The 24,398-nt window shown below is 38.1% G+C and overlaps 1 protein-coding gene across 5 annotated transcripts in view; it reads left to right on the top strand.

Annotated features, from left to right (window-relative positions):
- The window catches only part of OTUD4 (OTU deubiquitinase 4), a 32,355-nt gene extending 10,206 nt beyond the window's left edge, over positions 1-22,149 (top strand). Inside the window, exons 5-22 of one of the 5 annotated variants that reach the window (XM_009926772.2) lie at positions 449-521; positions 993-1,074; positions 1,839-1,983; positions 3,969-4,026; positions 4,412-4,529; positions 4,763-4,827; positions 6,922-7,022; positions 8,345-8,469; positions 8,584-8,764; positions 9,965-10,130; positions 11,501-11,621; positions 13,638-13,693; positions 14,244-14,402; positions 14,972-15,110; positions 16,181-16,260; positions 16,336-16,450; positions 17,190-17,230; positions 19,476-22,149. In XM_009926772.2, the coding sequence (XP_009925074.2) occupies positions 449-521; positions 993-1,074; positions 1,839-1,983; positions 3,969-4,026; positions 4,412-4,529; positions 4,763-4,827; positions 6,922-7,022; positions 8,345-8,469; positions 8,584-8,764; positions 9,965-10,130; positions 11,501-11,621; positions 13,638-13,693; positions 14,244-14,402; positions 14,972-15,110; positions 16,181-16,260; positions 16,336-16,450; positions 17,190-17,230; positions 19,476-20,723 (3,073 nt within the window). In that variant the 3' untranslated portion in view covers positions 20,724-22,149. Of the gene's footprint in view, positions 1-448; positions 522-992; positions 1,075-1,838; positions 1,984-3,968; positions 4,027-4,411; positions 4,530-4,762; positions 4,828-6,921; positions 7,023-8,344; positions 8,470-8,583; positions 8,765-9,964; positions 10,131-11,500; positions 11,622-13,637; positions 13,694-14,243; positions 14,403-14,971; positions 15,111-16,180; positions 16,451-17,189; positions 17,231-19,475 lie in introns of all 5 variants that reach the window. The other 4 variants (XM_069780059.1, XM_069780095.1, XM_069780067.1 and 1 more) reach the window with 4 other exon arrangements.
- Positions 22,150-24,398: the final 2,249 nt, after the last annotated feature.

Here is a 24,398-nt window from a genome sequence, read left to right as displayed (position 1 = left end):
TGCGCATGTAATCAGTCGGCTAGTATGGTTTTAGCCTAAGCCATGGCTTACCTTCTGGAAACTTATCACTCTTTCCTGTCTCTGTTCATAAAACCAACCTCCGTTTTGTTCTGGTTGGTTTCCAAATGGCAAAGTGTAATGAATTTCTTCAGGACTGGGGAGCCATCATCTTTCTAGACACAGCTCCAGAAAGTGGTGTCTGGAAATTTGTTTTACTTGTCATTGGCTCTGTGCATGTTGTGCCAGCACATCTTATCCTAGTGTATTCTTTCATAAAAGTAAGCCTTTTTTTTTTTTTGACCAGTGATAGTTGTACTCATCTTCTTCAGTATTCTTTTGCACTAGGTGTTTTCTGTGGTTATGTATGTTCTTTGAACTTGACTTGAATATTCCAGTTTTTATTCATATTAATTTTTAAATTAATTCTTAACTGTTTCTTTTTTGTCAGGAAAGATTTCATAATATATCGGGAACCAAATGCTTCTCCTTCACATGTAACTGAAAATGGCTTTTCTGATAAGGTAAAAAAAAAAAAAAAAAAATGGCTATTGTGAAGGGCTGAATTAAGACTATAAACAGGAAGTATTTTCGTTTATTATTCCACACACAAAAATGTTCTGAGAATTCAATTTTAACAATTTCTTTTGTACATATTTAAGGCAGCTATTCTGTTAATACATGCAGCCCTTTTAAAATAGATGGCCCATATTTGAGGTGTGGTATATCTTCCTAGTAATCTAAAATTCTGTAACAATAAATTTACAAGTGCTAACTCACATAGCTACCTCTTGTGTTTAATTCCTCCTGACTTTGGGTCAAATTCTTCTTGGTTTAAAGGACATCCACTAAAGATTTTCATTGTTTTATTGATACTTTGAGATCCTGAGAGATAACAAAGCGCATTGGCACATTAAACTGAATTTAAAAGGTGGGTCATATGAAAAAGCAAGTGAGATGCAAACCCTAAAATATCTGTGTGGTTTTTTTAATAGGTATTGCTGTGCTTCTCAAATGGAAACCACTATGATATTGTGTATCCCATAGAGTATTCAGAAAAGGCTGCTCTGTGCCAGTGTAAGTACTATGTTGGCTACTTAAAAGCACGTATTTTTACCAAAAATCTTAAAATGATCACATCAGGTTTCAGGAAAAGGCTCTGTATGAGACTTTATTACAGTCATTCCCTAGCAGCTTAGTTTTCCATTTGAGTTGTCAATGACTGTATGATTTTGCGAGAACATGAGTTCTTATTGTGTCCTCCTTCTTGACAAAGCAGATCATATGCCAAGAGGAGAAGATTTATCTGCCTCTTTGAATCTGGGTGGTCTAATGTAAACAGAAAATGTTGGTGTACTAATTTATAATCTGTTGCATTGTCTTTGGTCAGCATTCTGGTTTTAATTTTGTATTTCAGACTATGTTAGCAAACTAATTGTTTATGTTAAAATTATCCATGCATGTGAACTGTCGTCTTGGATGATTGTTTTCTTTACTAGATTGCAGAAATGCCCGAAGGCCCTAATCAGGTTTGATGGGTCACTGTGGCAATCCCTACAAGGATTCTAATTCTTCATGAAATCTCTGCCTATGTGCAGAGTTACAAGGCTAAGGCCAAATTTGCCTGTGAAGAGACCTGACTTCTAGTAGTTTCCTGCATACCCATTAAGCCATAGTAGCCGCAGCTGGTTTTGCTTCTAATGCCTTCACTGTTTCAGTTAACACATCAAAATGCTTGCTTGCTTTGATTAAAGTAATTTGAAATGCACCTGTAAACGTGATACAAAATCTCATTTACCTTGTAATTGATTTTTGCCCTTCTACTTTCTCCTCTTTCCCAGCTCTGCTGTATGAGTTGCTTTATGAGAAAGTATTTGATACAGATGTAAAGAAAATCATAGCAGAACTTAGTGCTGTTGGTGTAACAGAGGAAAGTAATGGTAGCAGTGAAGTGTCTGCTTCAGATTCAGAAGATGATAACTACAGGTAAATGGGATTTAAAAGTTAATGTAAGGTGCCTATGTGCAATACATGTTAAATGAGTTTTCTGAATTTCTAGTGGGTAGTAGAATCTAACAGTTAGGGTTGAAAAACCTTTACCAATTATGAAGAAAAGAAACACAAAGAGGTAAAGTTAGAACTATGAAAGAACGAAATGTGTAATCTTCACTGTACCTGAGGACAGGGTTCTGGTTCCTCTTTTTCCTGCAGTCTAGCTTTGGGTCTCTTTACATAATGGAATATTGACATTGCAACATGTCCCTCTTCCTGTTTAAAATAGCAGAATCCCCTGGGAGAACTGTCAATGTGCCAGTCTGGCATGGTAAACTCCGTGAGAATTACTTGACTGGCTCTTGCAACTGAGTTACAGGAATCTAATCCAACTTGTGTTGCTTCCGCATCTGGGGGCTGAAATGCCTGCTTGAGGTGTAGCTAATGGAGAAATACAGATGTAGCTTGCTCCATTTCATTCCTTGATCTTTATGAAGTGATTATATTTGTGGGTTTGTATTCCTTCTGCTGGACCTGGATGCTCTAGCTAGCTTTGAGACTTTGACCTACTGATTCCTTTTGCACAGTAAGTCTTTTCATGGTGCCATTTTTGCATTTATATATTGGCAGTTTTTCTTCTGTTTAATATTGTTCTTAAAACCTTGGCTTGTGTGAAACTCCATTGAAGCCATGGAGATTATGCTGTATTAGTGCATCATGTCCCCTCTTCCTGCTGAACATCATTAAAGTCCTTTCTGGGGGCTCTGCTGTAGTCTGTGTGGCATGTGGCAGAAGAAATTCTTTGAGATGTTGGGAGCTGATTTTTTTTTCTTCAAGCTGAAAACAACAGAAAGGAAGATGATGGAAATCGCCACAGAAAGAAAACTAAGTTCTGGGAAAGGGATTAGCTTCATTTCTTGCTTGGAAAAAAAAGTACCAGGGAACATTTCCAATTAAAATACAAAGTATTTCTGCCTTAGGGAACAATTTTTGTAGTTAAATGTCAGAGAGTGGAAACCTTCTTTATTCCTTTCTGTTCTTAGAGCTTTCCTGGGCTTCATATGCAGTAGCATTACTCTGTATCTTTGGGATTCATAAGAAAATAGACTGCTAACCTCCATAGCACCTTTGTAAATGAAGGTCATAAACTCACTTGAGACTATCAAACTCAGTGTTTTTGATTTAAACCATATGTCTGATGATGCAAGAGCTAGTGTGTGTGACTCTTGACCTAGTTAACACAAATTACAAACACCTTGCTGTGTTTATGAAGTCTTTACATTTTTTGCTTGTCTTAAAAGTTTACTTCAGCTTGTTTCATTACCTAGTTTTCCAGAAGATCTTTTTCATTTTATAAATGTGAACTTTTCAGTTATGTTGTTATTAAATGTAATAGTTTATTTTGGTTTTGGGAGAAGTTAATGCTGACAGTTGCCTACAACTGCTGTAGGGAAAAATACTTGTTTTTTCTCTGTGGAAGGTAATTTTCCAGCAATGTCAGGTGTAGAAAATAAGGCTAAATTAGAGTGCCTGATGCCGCTTAACTAATGGAGTGGATTTTGGTTTTGAGTTTTGTTTGGGTGGTTGGTTTTTTTTGTTTGTTTTGTTTTGTTTTTATGTCTGCATTTGCTATGTTTTCCTTGCATAGTTGCAAAAATTTTAGAGGAATTTTTTGTTTCCCTTGCCTGCCTCTCTGCTCCTTTTTTTCTTAAGTGATGGTTAAGTCAGTACACATAAGTTAGACTTCCTAAAACTTGTACTTAAAAACAAAAGTCTTATTTGATACCGAAATGTAGTTCTTGTTTTAGTCTTAGCTTTTTCATTTTAAGAGATGAAGATGTTCTGTAGTATGCTTGTCGTGGAAAAATATGTAGAGAGTGGTAGTTTCAGTATTTTTATCCACTTCCAAGATGTTTCTTACTTGATTTCCAGGCCTTACTAATACTATATTACCACAGCTTGTTTCTGTCCTTTTGCAGAAGTAAAGCTACAACAGTTAGTGATATGAATGGATTGAAATCTCTTTCTGGCAACAAGGTATTTATATGTTAAGATTTATTTTCTTCCTAATAACTTGTACTCTGCTATGTTTTTTCAGTGTTTAATGTTCATGAGAGAATCTTCAGGTTCTAGTTTTCCTAACACGTAATATCTTAAAAACTACTTATTTCTTTGAAAAGTAATGTTTGCTTTTGATGTGCTAAAAGGTGGGTAGTGTCCTTTTTAATGCTGCTTAGTTCTTAATTTTGTTCTGTTATGGTTAAAAGAACACCACTGAATTATTTTTTCAAAGCTCTTTATGCTTTATGTATTTTCAGCTTCTTTATATTTCAGTTTAAAGCTTGAGCACTGTAGTTGAAAAATGGAAAACTGTACATCTTTATGCAGTTGACCGTTTAGTACTTTGTTCTGTTTCATACAGCACCTTAAGAGCAATGGGAATCCTACCTTGTTGGTCTTACCTAAAAAAGTTCTTAAATCACTCAATCCATCAGTTTACAGAAATGTTGAATATGACGTTTGGCTCCAATCCAAATGGGGTAAGTAACCAAATACTTAAAAGTTCCAACTTCTGCAAGCTGATGTATAAAGTGAAGCCCTCTTGAGGAACAGTGATGCAAATGGGAGTTTGGGTTTAGGCAGTGGTCTTCCTCACATGGGTCAGTGTGCAGATTTAGGGCCTGAACTTCTGGTTTGCATTTTTACTGTATCAGGAAAGCAACTCTTTTGGTGTATCTAAACTAACAGTGTATTACTACTAATGTATTTACAGATCAGCAAAAACAAGATTTTTCTATTGCTGCTGGCATGCAATACTCAGTTGGAGATAAATGTAAAGTAAGTAGCATTGAATTATAGTTTATAGAAACATTAATATTTTGCTCAAGATGCCAATTTTCCCCCTTTGTTAACTATTTTGATATATGATTGCTACTTTCTAACTATTCTTTGCTCGTGTCTTCAACTGCGGATACGCTCATTATTTAATTGGTGGTGGTGTTCATGACTTACAGCATACATGTAGAAAAGGCATGTAATAGAACATCTGATCAGTGCAATTTTACTGCATTAAAAAGTCACAAGGTTAACTTCAATAGTATATTTAATAAGATGACTGCGGACCTTAATGTTAAGTATGCAAATAAGTTTGTGCAGGCTTGCCTCCATGGTGAGTCCTTGCTTGGTGTTGCAGAGTGTTAGCCTCTGTGTAAATGGGTGCATTTAGGGCAGTTTACCTGGTTCAGGGTAAGCTCAGTTCTTCTCTTGGTGGGCTCCGTAAGCAAGCTAGTTAATCCCGTGATGTGTAAATGTGTGGGGTAGGTCTGTTTTTATAAAACTAATCGTTATCTCCACTGCATCTTTTGCTGATGGCAGCACTTGCTTTATCATACTGCTGCATGATAAAGTGTTTGTGTGCATACGGTTAGATGATGAAGAATGAAATTTTAGTGTTTTCTGTCATACAGGCTTTTCTTTGGAGAGACCAAAACCAACATCACAGTTTCATGTATTTATGTTCAACTCCGGAGATCATGATTGCTGTTTGTAAATTGGCTTTGTTATAATCACATTACTTTCAAGTAACAGAACACAGCTCGCTTTAGTTACTGAAGATCCCGAAGTTTTGGGCGATTCTTCCTCTTGAAGTATTCGAAGTGTTACACAATTGCTCTTTAAATTCCATTAAAACTTGTAGTGTGTATTGCTGCTTAAGAAGAAATAAGATTTGTCATTAAATGCTATAGTACTCAAATTTTAGATTAATCTCTTTAGGTGTGTTAAGTAAACCTGGTTGGTGCTTGGCTAAATATGCTTCTTTCTAGGACATTTGACCACCTATTAAAATTATTAATGTGAAAATATTCAATTAGGTTTATCATGCAGCATGGGGGCTCTTTCAGTTTGTGCTTTTTTTATTTGTGTAATGGAATTAAGCATAGTGAATAAATTGCAGGAAAAACACATCTCTAAACTTTACAAACAACACAAAAGACCACAAAACACCCCCCCCCCCAAAACCACAAACCCCCCAAACCCCACACAAAGCAAACAACAAAACCTCCATGGAGTTCATTATTTATTGCTTAATAGTACAGGCTTAAAGTTTGTATTTAAGACCCTTAGGCTGTCTTGTGTAGTATTTACTAAAGGATACAGATATTATTAGTAGGAAAAACTGTGGTAACTGACATACTCTCTCTGTCAAATTTTATATGTACGTGGCAAGACAGTAAATATATGGGATAAAAACACAGGAAGGGAAGATGAAGTAAATAGTGAAAAGTGAGGTTGACCAAATTAATACAGCTGGAAAGCCAAACGTAGCAGAACGTTACAAAATTTATTTTATATTTAACAGAAGAATTTTAAGAACATGGAATGTCATTCAGACAAGTAACACTATGATCACGTCAAACAACTTTTTTTGGTTGTTCTAAAAAGCTTTCTGAAGAATAACTTCAGAAATAATTGGTGTTCATCATGTTCTTAATTCAACTAGATTTCACTGAAGTTACACATAAAGAAGAGAAAAATTGATCACTATTTTTAACAAGGAGAAGCTTTGGGTTTTATTCTAAGAGGAAGTGTTTTCAGTAAAGCTGAAAAGCCTTGATACACTGATTACATTTAACTTTCTCATGTAGTTTTGAAAGCCATGTTTCACTAAGTACTGTTACCTGGCAAGCTTTCTGGGTTTTGTTGTTGTTGTTGTTTGTTTTTTTTTTTTAAATAGTATTTTTATTTCTTTTTGAAGAAGCGATATGGATTGAAGATTTGCTTTTGATACATTTACTGAATTACGTGGTGTTTATTTCTCAGGTCTGCTGTTGCCCAGAGGAAAAGTTCTATTTTTAACATGGCTGATACTTTAAAGAGTTACGTCCTCTCATTGTCTTCTCTAAAGCTAATGCACCTTCCCCCCCCTTATAGGTGCGCTTAGACCATAATGGGAAATTTTATAATGCCCATATTCAAGAAGTTTGTTCAGAGAATGGGCCAGTTGTTGTATTTGTAGAAGAGCTCGGAGCAAAGTAAGTGTTTAATCTCTTTTGGATGAGAGTGCCAAAATGAACCTTGTTAATGGCAGCATTACTTTAGTTCAGAGTTAATTTCAGCCCTTGAAGTGTATCTACTACTTTACCTGAAGCGGTACTACCACAAAATTGTTAAGAAAACAGCATACTAAATAAAAAAGGAAAAAGGAGTTCTGCATTGATTGTCACTTCTTCAGACTTTTTTCTTTAGTAGTCTGGATATTACTTGCAGAGTAAAACAGTAACTACATTAGTATTAAATTTTTTTTTTTTACACAAGATTCAATCCTAAGCAGATCAATGCCATCCTAATTAAGTGTTGCTTGTTGTGCTTAGTAATTAGATGCTAGATTTGTGACAAGCTTTTCATATTAAAAGATCCATCAAAGCACCTAGCTTCTCTGTTGGTTGAGTAGCTCTGCCTGATTTCACACAGAGACTGCCAAGTTGCTGTTCAGATCAGCGTCATCTTTGTCCTACCTTGGGACAAACTAAGTTTTTAAAGTTGTTGTTGGGGGTTGTGGGGTTTTTTTGTGTGTTGCTGGTTGGCTGTTTTTGTTGCTTTTTTCTGGGGTGGGGCTTTTGGTTGTTTGGGAGGGTGGTGGGGTTTTTTTTTGTTTGTTGGGTTTTTTGGGGGGGGGAGTGGTTTGAGACATCTTGAGCTCTGCTGTAAGTTCTGTAACTCTACTGGGGCAAAAAAACCCCACAGTTGAGTATAGTTTGGGAAGAGGAAACACCTTCAGTCAAGGTAAATGAGGGAAGGAGAAGGATGCCCATTAATCTCATGTGATCTCCTTCTGTTAAATAAATGAAAATGTTGTGAGATCTGAAGATTGTCTCGCAATTTGTTACATTTTTAAATTGAGATTTAACCTGATTTGAACTGTTACAGATTTGAATGTCTTCCTTTCAAGTAATGTAAAGAGTTGCTTGGACATCCTACAGCATCCTCTATTGCAGTGCTTGTGATAAGTTTATCTGAGTATATTGCTTTTTCTGATTGTTCTCCTTTTCTGTCTGCCCTGAAGACATGTTAATACTCACTTCAGGAATGGCTGCTCATTCTTTACTGGATAAGTTTGCATCAGCTTATCGGAGAGAGTTTTATTTAAAAAAAAAAAAACAACAACAAAACAAAAAACCCAGGAGGTTTGTTCTTCTACACATTGCTTGAGTGTAATCATAAAGAACAAAGGACTTTGAATGCAATGTTCTCAAAAATGCAGAGATCCATCAGTCTTAGTAATGTGGTATTAATTTATGCAAGCCCCAGTGTGGTCTTTAAGATATTTTTCCCTCCGTAATTCCTTGTTTTGTAGGCATGCTGTCTCACTGAAGAGCCTTAAACCTCTTCCACAAGCCTCTCCTATGGAGGGCTGGAACACTGTGCCAGGGAAGAAGATAAAAAAGTTTTTCCCAACATGGGGGCAGAATGCTCAGCCCGGTAGGATTGTACCTGTCTTTGTGTAGCAGAATCTTTATTGTCAGATGTTTTGTCCCAAAGAGCTTAAAAAATGATTAAAGAAAAAAAAAATCCATTTTCACATCTTTATCACAGATGCAGATTGCAGAGGGGCAAAGAATCAGAGCAAGTCAATAAAACCCCAGTCAGCACTACCTCCTCGACTTCAGCATACTGTGGGAACCAGGCAGCATCAGTTCTTATGTTCTGGACCTCAACCTCATCAGACCTCAACTGAGCAAAAAGCTCCAGGCAGGAATCCTTCCCAAACTGTAAGGTAAAACTGCAAATAACATCTTACTTATCTTGAACGCTAGCTGAGCTTCTTGGAGCCCAGGTGCCTGCTTCAGATACTTCCAACGTGCTCTTTTGAAATATGTTGCCATTGAGCTCTTAAGAAGCATTCCAAGTCCTGAAGAATACACACAAGCACAGGAGAAACAATTTTTTTTTTTAACTTTTAAACCTTTTCCAAAATTGCTGCCGTCCTGAGCTCCCACTTCTTTTTTTGCATGGCAGCATCTCCCCTGGAAGCACTGTACAGAAAACTGCAGTTTCTTCTTGGAAAGCAGATGATGTTTTTTTTCTGGTTGGGCTGAAGTACTGTTGCATGTAGCGCTTCTTGGGCATGGCTAAGATCTTCCCTCAGCTTCTGCAGAACCTGTCATAGAGGACTGTTTCATGTTACGACTCAACACTTGAAGGAGTATGAGAACAGCATTTTGCCTGTGTTTGTTGGTAGTGATTTTTTGATTCACTGTGCTGCTGCAGCAGAGTTTTTCATCATTGCCACTCTTTTTCTATCCTATTTAAAAGACTGTTCTGTACTTGGCTACAAAGCCGAACTCTTCATGGTCTATTCCATTACTCTTCTGTATCATAACTCTTTGTGAAATAAATGGGGCTAGCGTGCCTTTGGAGTCTGCCACATGCAACATTTTAAGGGCATTTTTCTTTCACCTTTAACCTAAATACATAAGTATCCTAAAATGTTTAAGTAATTTGGAAAGCTGAAATAGTGATGTTAATTTTGTGTAGTGATGCTTCAGACATTGAAAATTATAATGCATTTTCCCTTTTGTTGTTGTATTTACAGAAATCTTCCCCAGCTTTCTCTTGCATGTTCATAGGTATGGGATGGGGGTGGTCAGTTCTCAGTTGGCACAGAAATGGATTAGATCACTTGATGCAGGCATTTGTTTTTTAACTGTGATGTAATAATTACCATTTGTTACAAAGTCTTTCAAAATTGTCTTGAACAGAATAAATCATGGACAAAATCCATTCTTTCCCTTCTTTAAATTTTATGTGTATGGGTAACTTGCAATAGGCAGAAAGGGATCTGGTATATGTGGAATCACATAAGCAGTGCTATATAATTATCTCCTTTCTTCCTTCTAAACCATGAGTTTGTATTGTATTTGTTACTAGTGTATTTCTTTGTCAAATTGATCCCATTTCATTTTTTCCTTTACAGAAAACCAGACCGGGAGAGAACGGAGGATCTGAACCATGGCAGCAGAGATTGTAACTACTTTGGCCTGTCTCCAGAGGAACGCAGGGAGAAACAGGCTATAGAAGAATCTCGTTCACTTTATGAGATCCAGCAGAGGGATGAACAAGCTTTTCCTGCTCTTTCCAATGTATGCTTTAATAGTGCGTTTTTCATACTTGTCCATGGACCTTTAATTAGCAATTGTTTTGCTGTCCTTGCATTACAATACAATTCAAAAGTTAAGGGTATTTTCTTCACACTCACCTTCTACATAGAAATATGTGAATCTACAGTGCTTTATATATTGAAGATAAGACACATATGTAGTAGTCCCCTGGGAATAATTAATGTCCACCATACACAGTTCTTTAGGCATGTAAATACAGTAGACACGTGAGCTTCTGAAGCTGTGGGCTTCTTTCGTCACATTCCTCCTGTCTTTTGAAAGGCTTTGCACTCCCTTACATTTACTCGGATGTTGTCTTTTTCTTGTATGGTGGGATCAAACCTCAAGGTGGGGACAGAACTTGCTCTAAAGTACAGTTTAATTTAGCTGAGAAATAGCTCAGTATAATGGCACTGTGGTGCTTGAATTGGTATCGGAGGTGACTAGGTGATTGTTTCTGATTTGGTTCACATAAAACCTGTTTTATTTATAAGTTACTTTTCTTTTTTGCCTGAGAACTTACTGGTGTGAGAACTTGCCTGGTGTCATAAGTAATGCAAATTCTTTGCCAGACTTGCTCTTTTTCTGTTGTGGAGCTGAGCTGGCTTCAGTGGACTTGTCTATGTCTGAAGGAAGAATGTAGCCTTTAGATTTTGAGAGATTATTCTACTGATGCAATTTTTAAAAGAAAGTGGATTGGAGTCTCAATACATCCAGGGAGCGAGCAAATTCTGTGGGTAAACAGCTGTTGTCTACATAGGTTTATTCTAGAGACGTGGGCCTTCTTGGATTTAAATCCTAGGGCAAACAGAAACAAGAACCAGGGTGGGAAGAATGAGTAGGTGAAAGGTGGGCCTTAACTCTCTTTCTTTGTGGAAGTGAATTCCTGCTCTGTATCTTTCAGTTCTTGAGCAGTAATTACTTATATTGGTGTAATCAAGAAGAAATATACAGCTCTTCTGTGCTGCAAAGAGCAGAGTAAGACTGAAGCGTGACGGACAGAGATTGCTCTCTGTCTCTGAGCTGGGGTTAACAGTATGCTGTATTTGCTCACCTGCAGAAAGAGGATGTGACTTTTAAAGTGGATATTGTCTGAGTGAAGCAGGTTTTCTTTGTCATGTAAACTAATGACATGAATGCTTTTAAAGGACACTTTGCAAAATTTAGCAATGAATGAAAGAGTAGATTAGTCTGAATGATACTGATCAAGACTGCTTCCCCCCACCTTTCTGCCTATCATAGAGATAAGTATTATGTGTCATGGTGCCATAATAGTGTTGTATCAGATGATGACAAAGTGTCATTGGACTTTTTATATAAATTCATATTTCTGCTTTTGTAAACTTCTTTAGAATCAGTCAGTCTGTCAGGCTGCTACACAGACTCTGGATAATTTAAACCAGAAAAAGTTCTCAAGTAATGAGAGAAGAAACAGCAAGTGGACAGCAGAGGTGGAAGAGCAGAAGGATAAAGGTAAAAATGAATGTTTTTAGATCAAGGCTTTTTTTGTTTGCTTGTTTTTATTACTAGCCTCAGAATTTATTCAAGATGGGGCATCTGTTTAGGCAATGAGGGGAAAATTATTGTAAATAATAGTGCCAAACTGAGCTAGGCTCAAGGTAGGAAAGGTGTGGTTTGGGAAGAAGGTATATGTTTTCCTGCTTTGTGAATGTGGCTGAGAGAGCAGGCTCCTTGCTGGGACTTTTGTAGTAAATGGGAAGAGGAATGAGAGAAACAAAAAGACTATCAGAGCTACCCTAAATTATGTCCTGTTGAAATTCTAGTGAGTGTGGCAGAAAGTGCCTGTGGGAGGAGTATTAAGAGTGCTTACTGGAGTCAGTTAAGAGAATGTGGTATGTTGAGAATAGCATACAGTGGCACAGAAAGAGGGGAGAAGGTGGTGTGCAGAAGAGTTGCACCCTCCCCCCCCCCCCCGTTTACAATAGAAAGAGCTGTCACATGGTCAAAATTTGGGTTTTCTCCCTCCCCCCAGTCTGTTATGACACTCTTTAGCTTCTCTTCATTGACTCTTAAGCTTTTCCTTTTCTGTGAGGAAGTGGAACGTGGCAGTAATAGATAAAAGCTGTAGCTGTCAGGAGGTGGTAAATCTTTGCTAAATGCAACTGATTTGTAATTTTTTTTTTTCTTGTCCTGTCAGCTTTGCCATAACTAAACACTGAATTTTATCTTGGCTTCTTCTGCCTTCCCTGCTCCCCCTTCCCCCGCCCCCAGCTAAAACAAAATTCAAACTCTAGCCTCCTCTTAGAAGCTGTTCCTTCCCTCCAGTTTTTGAATGTTTTTTTGTTCCCTTATCTCTGGCAACAGCAGAGACATTGCTGTTTTGTATTTATGGTACTTGTGCTCCTTAGTCCCTCTTACAACATGTAATGCCTTCTTGAATGGTCTCACAAGGACTGATGTTACCTGTTTTTCATTCTCCAAACATCTGAAAACTTGTTTCATTTGAAAACTTATTTCATCAGCAATGCCAGAAAGAATGTTCAAGTAGAGAAAGCTCTTTACTACATTGTCATGATAGATCTTGTTGAAGTGCATGGCATGTACAGCTTTCCCTGGTTTTTGTGATGTTCTGGATTGTGTTGCCTCTTCTGAAACTGGGATAAAAATCCTATGGGAATAAGCTGTACTTCCTTCTCATTATCTAGAGCTTCCTGTTGGTGCTTGGGGAATTGGCAGTAATTCTCATAATCAATATTGTTTTAATTTACATTGTTGTCTAGTTGTGATGGTACATATACTAAGCTTTTAAAAAGTACGTTATCTATTTAGTGGCTACTATTAAACTTATATGCCTGAATTTGATTGACAAGCAGTGGTAACCAGATTTGAACATAAACTAGAATGTGAAGAACTTGTACAGATCTTCATGTAATGAAGATATATGCTATGACTGTTTTTCAGCATCATCTACCCCACCAAGTGTTTGCTGGTGCTTGAGACATTAAACTTTCTGCATCAGTCTGAAAACATTCTAGATCTTTTGAATCACTGAAACCTTCTAAACTGATCTATCTTTTACTCAGTCAAAAGTAGACAAGACTTTAAGCTTCTGTTACCTTAACACTTGTATATGGAAATGGAGATCAAAACTTTTCACTTTAAGCATAGTACAAACATTTCTTTTTCACTAGGAAGGATTTAGGATGAATGATACATGTTTAAAGAGACAGCTACATTTCTTTCCTGTTTCCCTCAAGCATTGCCTAGATGGTTAACAAACATCAGTAAAGAACTCCTGTAGAGCTTTGAAAACCCAGGTTGAAGTAGCTGCTCTGTTACTGCCCTAATGACTGTTTATTTTAGGATGATTGATAAAAATTGAAGCTTAAGTTTTCTGAAGTAATATGTGCTGAGGTAGGTTTTGTTTTGAAGGTTTAACTTTGGAAAGACAAACTTTAACTGGCTTAAGTTGTGATAGCCATAAATGGTGTAATGGTTCATTTACTAGGTTATGTCTTGGTGTTACAGAGTCAAATTCCAGGCAGATCCACTTAAGTCAGAAGCTTGAGCCAAATTCATCTGAGGTAATCTTAAAGAAAAGACCAAATTTTTTTTTAAATGTTATTGCTTCTCTGATACATGACTGGCAGAGCAATAGCTGCCTTTAGAGCTGTGATTGCTGCTGCTGCTTTACAGCTTTTAGTGAAATACTTCTAAGGTTGGAGGCTTGTATTGCTGTCAGCTTTCCTCAGCCCCTGTAACCCATACTTACAGTCTTTCTCTGCAATCTGAGTTCTCAAATCTGGGCTATTGAGAGCACTTATGAATCTGGATTTGTAATTGCTTAGTACAGTCTGTACTTTCAGTATAATGGGACTACAGAAGATTTGATGTTTACTAATAGCTACTGTGCTAACAGACCATGATCTCTGAAGTTCAGTGAAGATTTGTGGCCCCTTGTTGGCTTTTAATCTTTGCTATCCTTTCAATGAGCAAAATATTACACTAGTATAATAGCGATTGGGTGCTTAGACCACTTTGTATGTAGTGTGGTTTAATATCTTTGAATGCCTCTTTGAAAAGTAAATCTTACTATTAGACTAGCTATGTCTGTTGTTTCTAACTTTGCTTTAGAAGAATAGTCAAGATGAGAGTTATCCAAAAGCTTCATCTCCTTTGGAACAAGTAAAAACGGATTCTCCGATTCCTGCTGAGCAAGTAAGAAATGTTTGTTTTATTTCAAAGTTTTCCAGTCAGGAGACTTCAGACAAAGGGGAGCTTCATCACAGCCACGTATGTATTATAATACTGGCTTTTAATTATGTAGTCATTTCAAGGGTGATAATGCTAAAATTCTGTATTTACAGTTAGGAAATCTTTATGTCCAACATAAAGAATGTAAAATGACAACCCTTGATATATAAAAGTATATCCTTTCTTTGCTGAGAGAGGGGTTATTTCATATCTTTCTGCTAAGATAACCATGCTTTTCACTTTAAATTCTTTACCTTTGATTTTTCAGGTTTCTCCAAGGTTATTGGTAATCGTTTGTAAGGGTGGATTTTGTTTTGGATGGGAGATAATTAAATTTAATGCTTGTGGAGGTGGTTATAACACTGATGGCTATCTCTGGTACAGGCACGTTCTGGACAGAGCTCAGTGCAGAGTTCTTCACACAGTGATGTAATGTATCTCGGATCTCTCTTATGTATACAGCCTGATATGTTACTAGTTAATATTTCACTGTAGTGGTAGTCTGGATAATACTGAGTCATCAAGCCTTTTTTGGTAGAAGTCAGACACATTAGGGGTCACCAACAATGGTGATTTAGAGTAATTTCATGTGATCTCTGTTTTTATAGAACCTGACAGAATGCTTACCAAGCGTAACTCCAACACCCTCACCAGTCTTTTCTGAGGTGCATTTACCTCCAACAGTGCCTTCTGTACCAGCCATTGTGCCAGCTTGGCCAAGTGAGCCAACAACCTATGGACCAGCAGGTTTGAATAAATTTTAACATAAATCAGAAACTACTAACCCTGAAAAAGCCTTTAACTGTCTTGCTACATTGAAGATGCCTCCAGGAGACACTGTTTCATATCACTGCAGTTTCCAAAGGCAGTAATTTATAGGAATATAGTTCCTCACTGCTGAAAGCTAGTGAGAGTTATAGTAGAACTTTGATTGCCCATATGCATAGTTTGCTTTACTCTGTGCCTGAAGGTGGAAGAGGAATATGTACTCAATTCTCTGTTTTTCTCCTGGGTGGGATAGCATTGAGTTTCGAGGGGGCTTATTCTGAGGATCTGCTTAAGGTAGAACACATTGTCAGCATGTTGAAGCTTGATATGTGTTCGTGCTTTGTGTCCCATGTAATAGGCTCCTTGATTCACTAAGGACTCAGCTTGGGTCTGGTATGTCTGGAACTAGTGAGATACATTTGGACCTGAGCTGCAAAGCCAGCATATGTTTTTTCTGTGCTGTGTGTATCTTTTGATACATGGAATTAGCTTAGATTCAATATTCCTCATTAGATCAGGTGCAATATTTTCTCTCCCACTGTTGTGTTTCTGTACAAGAACTAGCTTTCAAATTGGCATACTATGTTCACATGATATGGTAATAATCCTGTCATACTTGACTGCATCTGTGACAGAGGATGCATAGCTCAGTTAATCTGAGCTCAGATTCAGAGTTGGCTGTAAATGACTAGTCAAAATGAGAACTACAGAGATTAACATGTAAGTTTCAGTTCCCCCCCTTTTTTCCCCCCTCCTATTTCCTTCTGGTATTCATAATTTTAAAAATAAATATGGGAAGGGTTTAGCTATATCTGGAAAGCTTAACTGTTTCACTCTTTCTGAAAACTATTCTCTGTGTTTAGCCAAATCTTCTTTTGTTTGTAACTTCCTGACTCCAGATTTCTTCCTATATCTTCCTGAATACCTTTTTTTTTTCCCTCCTTCTTCTGTCTTTTGAAACTTGCTTTCCCACTGTCATTTTCTTTTGTGATTGTATATAGTTGAGCTATATATGTATTTTTTTTATTATTACTATTTTTTCCCCTTAGGTATTCCAGCCCAAATACCTGCTTCTTCATTGATGCCAGCCCCAGCAACGGGACCTGACTCTATTGTATCACAGGCTCAGGTAACATCTGCTCCAGTTGCTGGAGTTCCTGTGTCGCTACAAGCAGTTAACCAGCCTTTAATGCCTTTGCCTCAGACTCTGAATCCTTACCAGGATCCGCTATACCCTGGATTCCCATTTAGTGAAAAGGGAGAAAGAGCTGTTGCACCCTCTTACTCCCTGTGCAATACTGGGGAAGACTTACCTAAAGGTGAGAAGCTAGAAGAAGGTCTGGTTTTTATACCATTTTTCTTAATAGGTTTTCTTTTCTTAAAATGTAGATAAAGACGACTTCTTTGGTCCTGTTGTTAGTCTGTGTCAAAAGATCTAATTGTTGTCATTCCATGATTTAAGGTGTGGGAGGGAATACTAAATAGAGTTGTAACTCTAGTTTGCCTTGCTAACATTGCGATGATTTTAAGTGGTTACACCTGGAAATGTGATACAATCATTTTGTGGTTCTTAGCTTGACCCACCATAACTTTAGGTTTTGTGCATGTATGGGATTTTCTTTGGAGAACTGCTTGCTTTTACAGCAATAGGTTTTCTCTTGTAATCGAAAGCTTGGAAGTTGTTGAGAATTCCCTTACTGGTCTGGGAAAACTTGGCATACTACAGGTTTTGGCATCCTACAAATAGGGAATATGCCCATAAAGAACATAACATGTCTGACTGCATGGTGGTGTTTGTTTACAGAACTGTTTCTTTAAAAAGTAGCAGTTCAGTCCAACAAACTGTTAAAAGATGAAATTTAAACTGCAGTTGTGTTCTAGCTATCTTACTATGGCAACCCCTCCGCCCCCCCCAATCAATCAAAGACATGCAAGCAGCAACCAGTGTTTCTCTACTGAAATAGAACTTTATGCAGTGACTAATTTTTCAATTGGATGAATTGTAATATTTTAGGTCTTCATAGATCTCTTTCTGTTTGTTTTTTTTTTATTTCCTAGATAAGAATATTCTTAGATTCTTCTTCAACCTTGGTGTGAAGGTAACTCTTCAAACTTACTTATGTTTTTGTGTTTGTTATACCATAAAATTTGCCTGTATTTGGTAGTACTTAGAGTGCAGAAGTTTGCTGCAGCTGTACACTTCAAGTTCGTCTTTAAATTTGAAATACTTTCTTATTTTGTCTTCTATTAACTGGGATCCGAACAGTGGTCCACATTGCAGGTCAAGTCAACAGAAGTAAATTTTAACTCAGCAGTGATAGTGAGAACTATTGGCTTCCAACTGTGGCTATACAGTCAACAGATTGTACTTTGAAGATGCATTCTTTCGGAAGCAGCGTATAGTAAGAGAAAAGGCCCTCTGACTTTGACCATGTCCATGTACCAGTAAAGCCACTGCAGTACAAATACCTCGTATACCTGTGGACAGACACTCCCTTAAGTAACCTGCATGTCTGTCCTTTCTGCTCAGGTTAAGGACAACAGTATTTTACTTTTAACCTTCTAAGTAATTGTAATAGCGCTTGATGTGTATATGTGGTGCAAATCTGTGTGTGTGTTTGGGGAAGAGGCTCATCCAAAAAGGCAGTATTTTCCATTTCTTGGTAAGGACTAATTGTTTGCTTAGTTTCTCCCTTCTGCACATAAAAATGTTCCTATTTACCTTCACTTACTCCTTCTGTCAGGCAAACTACTTTGGAAAAGGTGCTCAGAGCTCTCAGGCTTATTCCACATGACTGTGGCCATAAGTAATGATTTTCTTTAGTGTCTGCATGAAAAGAGGGAATGTTCAGCACAACTTACAAAGTAAATTCAGATTTGATAACTGTGTGCCTAATACAAGTCTCTTTGCTTAATAGAAAATCCATAAGTTATTAGCACGTGTCACTGCAATATATTTAAACAGCATTAAGCCTATGTATATTTGGGACTCTCCTTACTGGTCCTTTGTATTTTTTAGGATATAGTCTGTCATTTTGGTGCTTCAGCTCCATCTACTGGTCAAAGTACCGTGTTCTAGTAGTTGTGTTCCTCAGTGGGTGACCAAATAGTATGTATGGTAAACCTGGGAACTACTTTCTGCATTACCATGCCTACTGCTTTGGTCCCAGATCCTGCCATGCTGTTATCCACACCCTGCCAGTTGCTTGTTCAGAGTGAACTGACTGGTTCCTACTGAGAGAAGGTCTGAGTAGGCTTCTCAGGGTGGTTTGCTCTGGGGACTGTTTCTACAAGTGGCACAGCCAAGACTGTGCCAGGTTTTGGGCCTTGCCCTCTACCTACTCCAATGTTTTCTTACACAGCCTTGCGTCTCCAGCAGCCTTGCATCTCCAGCAGCCTTGCATGGTGTTCTGTATGGCCTGAAATATACATATTTGGCACATTGTATTAGAAAAACATCCTACAATGTTGCTCGTGGGCCAGTTGCTATGTACCATAGTACAAACACAAAGTCTGTGTTTATAAACTCTTAACTCTGAGCAATGTAACTGTAAGCCACTCTGTGCTAGTCAGTTAACATGGAAGTAGAGAGCAGGGAAGGGGGTTGCCACCTGAGGTGGACAACATCAGTATTGTGAATGTAGGTTGTGTTCAGTAACAGCACAGAAAAAGTTGCTGCTGAAAATGGTGTGTCTGGTGTGTGACTCCCACCAGTAGCTGGGAAGTTGTGTTGTATGTTTTAATGAAACCTATCCCCCTACTTTATGAAATGGCTTCTAAGAAGGCTGATCTGTGGCTTGTGTGCACATATATGGATATATGGATTTCAATCTTTACAAATTGTCCTTGGGGAAATGATCTAACCTCAGGTGTCAGTGTAGTCTTTTTTTTTTGATGAAAATATGTGTGTGGTGTGACGATTTGTTATTTTGATTGTTATCCCTTAGAATTTTGAAAAGTGAGCTAGTAGGGCAAATTGCCGATCAATAATTGTGATTCTTGAAAATGGATTTGAAATGTGTCTTCAGATGCATAGCTAAAGCTTGACTTGACTAAAGCATCATGTGTTTAAATTAATTATATAGAAATTGTTACCAAGTTTTCTTACTGGTCAGAACTGTTGCCCATTGCAGCTGCATTTGGAAGGAAAACAAAAAATGAGAACATCATCCTGGAGTCCTAGATATTTAGAATTGAGGGCAGTCACTGTAAATAAAATTAACCGTTACTTCCTGTAATTAATTGTTTCAAAATGGTAAATGACCTGTGTGCTGTTATGTCTGTCTGAACATTCAAAAGACCAAATACTTTTTTTTTCTTTTCTTCCCCCACCCTGTCTTGCAGGCATACAGTTGTCCCATGTGGGCACCCCATTCTTACTTGTACCCCCTGCACCAGGCCTATTTAGCTGCTTGTAGAATGTACCCAAACGTGTCCCTTCCTGTGTATCCGCACAACCCCTGGTTCCAGGAGGCTCCACCGACTCAGAATGAAAACGAAACTGCACGAACAAACAGGCACTTTCCTGTTCTGAGCGAGGCCAGATCCAACGGTCAGATTCCACAGGTTGATAGTAGATCTCCATCACTGCCTCTGATTATACCTACAGCTCAGGTGTCAGAAAGTCAAGGACAGGTCTGTGTAGAAACGGAGAATCCGGTGCAAGCTCTTCATGCAAACTATGAGGAGTCCCTGAGAGGGAAAAATATGTTCCCACAGCCACCCTTTGGACACAATCACTTTCTAGGAGCTGTTCCAATAGCACCTCCTTTCTTTCCTCACTTTTGGTATGGGTACCCAGTTCAGGGTTTCATTGAAAATTCAGTAGCAAGACCTAATGTTGTCATGTCACCTGAGGACAAAGAGGCAACAGCTAGCACCTCTGCGACCATGTACGTGGCTAAAGAATGCAACCCTCCGGTTCCTGTAGTAAACTGCGCAGAACAGCTTCAGAAGACTAACAGCAGCAGCGGCTCGAACACTGTACCATTCCCTGTGGTTGGTGCAAGCAGTGATTGCAGTGTGCCGAAAGAAACATCAGCTAGGGCACCTCAGCTGGAGCAAACTTGTCCTTTGGCTTCTTCTCCAGCTAAGCAAAAACCAGCTGGGCAGCAAAATCGTTCTCTGCAAACGCAGGGGACCGAGAGGCAGACCGCGGTGCCCAACACTCCACCACTGTTGGCAGAACCACCGAAAAATGAACTGAAAAACAGCATTCCCAGTCGTAAGGAGAAGACTGATAAAGGTAGAGATTCCAAGGGTGCTGGTAATCTGCAGACAGAAAGCAGGGCACAGAGAACAAGGGAGGAGAGCTCTGAAGATGAGAGTGAAGTTTCTGATATGCTGAGAAGTGGTAGATCCAAGCAATTTTATAACCAGACTTATGGTGGAGGCAGAAGGCCTAGACTTGAGTGGGGTTATTCCAGTAGGGGAGGATACCAGTTCCAAAGAAACGAGGAAGCCTGGAAAGGACCACCCAGCAGAAGCAGAGATGACAGCTACCAGTATCAGCGGAACTTTAGAGGGAGGCCATATAGGAATGACAGGAGAAGGGCAACACTGGGAGATAATCAGAGGGGGCATCAAGCATAGAATGAACGGATAATTGAAAATTTTAAAATGCAAAAAGTAATTTGAAGTAGCAGTTTAAAAATCTTAAATCTCTTTCTTTTTAGGAAAGTTCAAGGGTATGTTGTAACTTTTGGCGAGTAAAGACTAGGATGATGTGAACTCCTACCATATGTTTTTTGGGGGGGATTATAGAGTTTGGCTTAGCATTTTTTCCTTAATGTCAAGTTAGAAAAAAACCAATATAGGTTTAGTGTTTGATAACTTTTTTTTTTCCCCCACAAAGGTTTGAGTTTGTGATAGAAGATGGATACGTATGTTTACTAGAGTGATGAATTATAGCATTTGATGTGATCTAGATTTTAAAATTGACAGTAACATTGCACCAAATATAAATGTATATTTTATCATACAATGCCTTAGTTCTGAACTGAGCTAAAGGAATTCTCAGCCTACTGCACTGTTGTCTTTGATATGCTTCCAACCCAAAGGCCTTTCATCTCAAAGAAAAAAAAAATATCTGTCAAACTTGAATGTTTCTCTTCAGTGTGTTACACCTATGGCAGCCAGCTAACCCTGTGTCTTAGGTATGTTGTATATAGTTCTTTTCATATTCATAGGGTCTATTTTTGAATTTTAAAAAGCATTTATTTGTTGAAATCAAAATCAAGACAAGCAGTCAAGAATAGCTGTGTATGAATCGGTAAGAATGGCTGTTTCCACCACGAATTCTTAATGCTGGTGTGACTAGAATGGTGCCTATGCCAACTGAATAATTACAAAGACAATAAAAATGTAGATGCTATGCATTTCCAAAATAATTCTGCATCTGTTGTAATAGCAGAAGTTTTTTTAATGCCACTTTAACACTAATGCACTGACAAATCCTAGATATTTTGTGAGGAGAGATGCATAAAGTACATGTTACGTTTTTTTTAAGTTTGTATGATCGAGCTACTGTTCAGTATTCTTTTGTTGTTGCACTGTTGATGCAAATTTGTGTTTTGCATGTACAACTCCTTGCTGGAACTTTTAAAAGCAAGATGGAGAGTCGCGGTGTGCTCTGCTTTTCCCTACGATTCAGAAGAAAGTGGCTTCTGCCTTATATTTTTACACTGTGTCAGAGTTCTGATGCTGTTTCTTCTGACCCTGATAATGATCTCTGCAGTGTTCCTGTTGCCTTTGCAGTTTGGATCTTCAGCTGTCCAAACTCGGAGAATACAGTGTGCACAGTATTCACTCAGCTCTGTTGCTCTGTAAAATTAACTGTTGTGTATATTTTTATATCATCTTCTGTATATACTAGTGTAGGTGATGGTACCCTTTCCTTCATGCCCAAGATTGTACACCCTTGATCAGGAAACTTGAGTGATAGTTATGTGGTAAAGAATTCCTTCTCAGATGCATGCCATGTATAAAACCCTACTTAAAATAAATGTTTGTCTTTTCACTTTCTTTCTAAATTATATTTACATATTTGAAACTGTTGCAATGACATCAAATATATGGTTTTGTTCTGATAGAGCCACTTGTAGACAGCAGCAGAACTATAAACAATTAATATGCAGGCATAGCTGCAAACTAAAAGGGGACGTAAACTGGATTTCTAGTTCTTATTCAGAATGGTAGTGGTGGGGGCTGTGCTGTGGGTTTCTTTTTTTTAATCTAAATACTTTTCCATTTAGCAGTGTATTCAGGATTTCAAGAGGCAATCTTCAGTTTTTCAGGTTGAGAACTAAGCAAGCACTGAGGGATTTAACAGTTGATACCATTCTGGTCCTCTGTTTACCTCTACTACTTACAAAGACTTTAAAGGGGTTTCTTGTCATCTTTCCTGGGGGGTTCTGAAGGGTAGCTCCAGTTATAGCCCCATTCTGTTCAGCAGTCACCGAAATAATCCTTTGGTAGTAGAGCAGGCATTTAATCGTGAGCTTTGTTCCAAGAACAAAGGTTGTGTGCTTTCTACAGAAACTTATTGGGAAATGATGGAAAACATAGGCCAGGCAGTAACTGGTAGGGCTGTGCTTTTAGAATTTACTTTAAAGTATTTAAGCTGGGCCTATGCCCTGCCTTGCTGTTCTAGGACAGTTAAGAACTGAAATGTGCAGATGTAGTATTTTCTCCACCTTCACTGTTAAGTATGGTTCCTGTTTTTGCTGAAGGACTTGTAGATTGATTGGCTAAACCCTTTACCTGGGGCAAGATCTTTCAGGTTGCAGAATCCCACAGATTAGTAGGGGCCTATATGTAATATTTAGCATATAATGAGCTGAGATATATAGGTTCAGATACTTGCTAAACAACATCTTTACCTTGCCCCCATTAGGACAGAAGATGCAGAACTCAAGTCCGAAGGCATTTCTACTCTAAACACAGTGGTGGTGGTGTAAGGCTGTGTTCATTACCTGTACTTCATGGAGTACCTCTGTTGGCATAATATGGATGGATTTCTGTTTCTCAGTTAGACATAGCGAGGTAGAGTGTATGTAGCACCCGATACTGCCAAGGTTATAAAATACCCATTACTAACACAAATAATGGCTTAAAAAAAAAGACAAACCACTGCTGTCTTCTGTAACTTAAGAGGCCAAGATGTAAATAAAAGAACAAACCCATGTGTTCTTTCATCTCTTGTAGCAGTTGTCGCACACCAGTGAAGACAGAACAGCCAACTGTTGCATGGAAAATGCTGTTCCTTACTTTTAAGAGGTGTAGCTTAAAGTTATTTTTACATGTCTGTGAAACTTACTTGTGTAACATTTGTTTAGGAACCCTTAAATATAGGCACTTTTTCCTGTCTCCCTAGAGGACCTTACTTTGTATGGGAGTTGGTTTTTAACAAGCTATTTTTTGTTTACCTTCATTTTTGCCTATAGTAAGGATCAAAGCTTCCACCTTAGGCAAAAGTACTTTGCATCTCAGCCTTGTAAAAACTTAAATCTCTCCATGGAAAGAGGGTGAGTGCCAGTAATTACAGCTGGAGGAGGGAGCTGGTCAGGATTCTCACACCTGCTAGCAAGTCTGAAGGGGTCACTTTAGTCTCAAGTTTCCCTACCTGCAAGAACTGATTACCTTTCTAGAAACTGCAGCTTTGTTGCTGGAAGCACTGTAGATGTGTCCCTGAAAATGGTAAGTTTTGTAGGATGTTTAATCTACTAAATGATGCTTGATTTTAACCTGCTTCTAAAAACTGAGATAATCACAAAGTAGAGAAATGGAGTACTACTATGACATATTACAAAGCAGTATTAATGTGTTAAAGTGAACTCTATACAGAAACAGGATGGCCTATTAAGCAAGCTCACTGCAGCTGGCTAAAGTGGAACATGCTTGTTTTCTCCTCAATCAGTACAACACAAGGGGTTCTCTTACCTGTCTTGAAACATTGATTTGGTTTTGTAAATCCCCTTTTAGTTAGGGTGCTGTTAGAGCCCTTAGAGAGAAAGTATGCTTTGCTGTGTGCATATGAACAGTGTAAGGTTTCAGTTTAGGTTTTTAGAAAATCCCAAAATCTAAGGTATAGTCTGTGCTGAGGTGAGCTGCCATACACTTGTCAATCCTTAACAAAGCTGTATCTAGATAACAATTTGTTAACAAGCTTTAGGTAAGTGTTCTTTTTAGCTCTGTGTGGCTCTATCACAGTACAGAAGGGTTTTGCTGACAAGGCGTCAGTACTTTGTGAAACACATGGCTTTTAAT

This window comes from Haliaeetus albicilla, chromosome 1, assembly GCF_947461875.1.
Source record: "Haliaeetus albicilla chromosome 1, bHalAlb1.1, whole genome shotgun sequence".
Taxonomy (NCBI): Eukaryota; Metazoa; Chordata; class Aves; order Accipitriformes; family Accipitridae; genus Haliaeetus; species Haliaeetus albicilla.
This window is presented reverse-complemented; position numbering and strand designations above follow the sequence as displayed.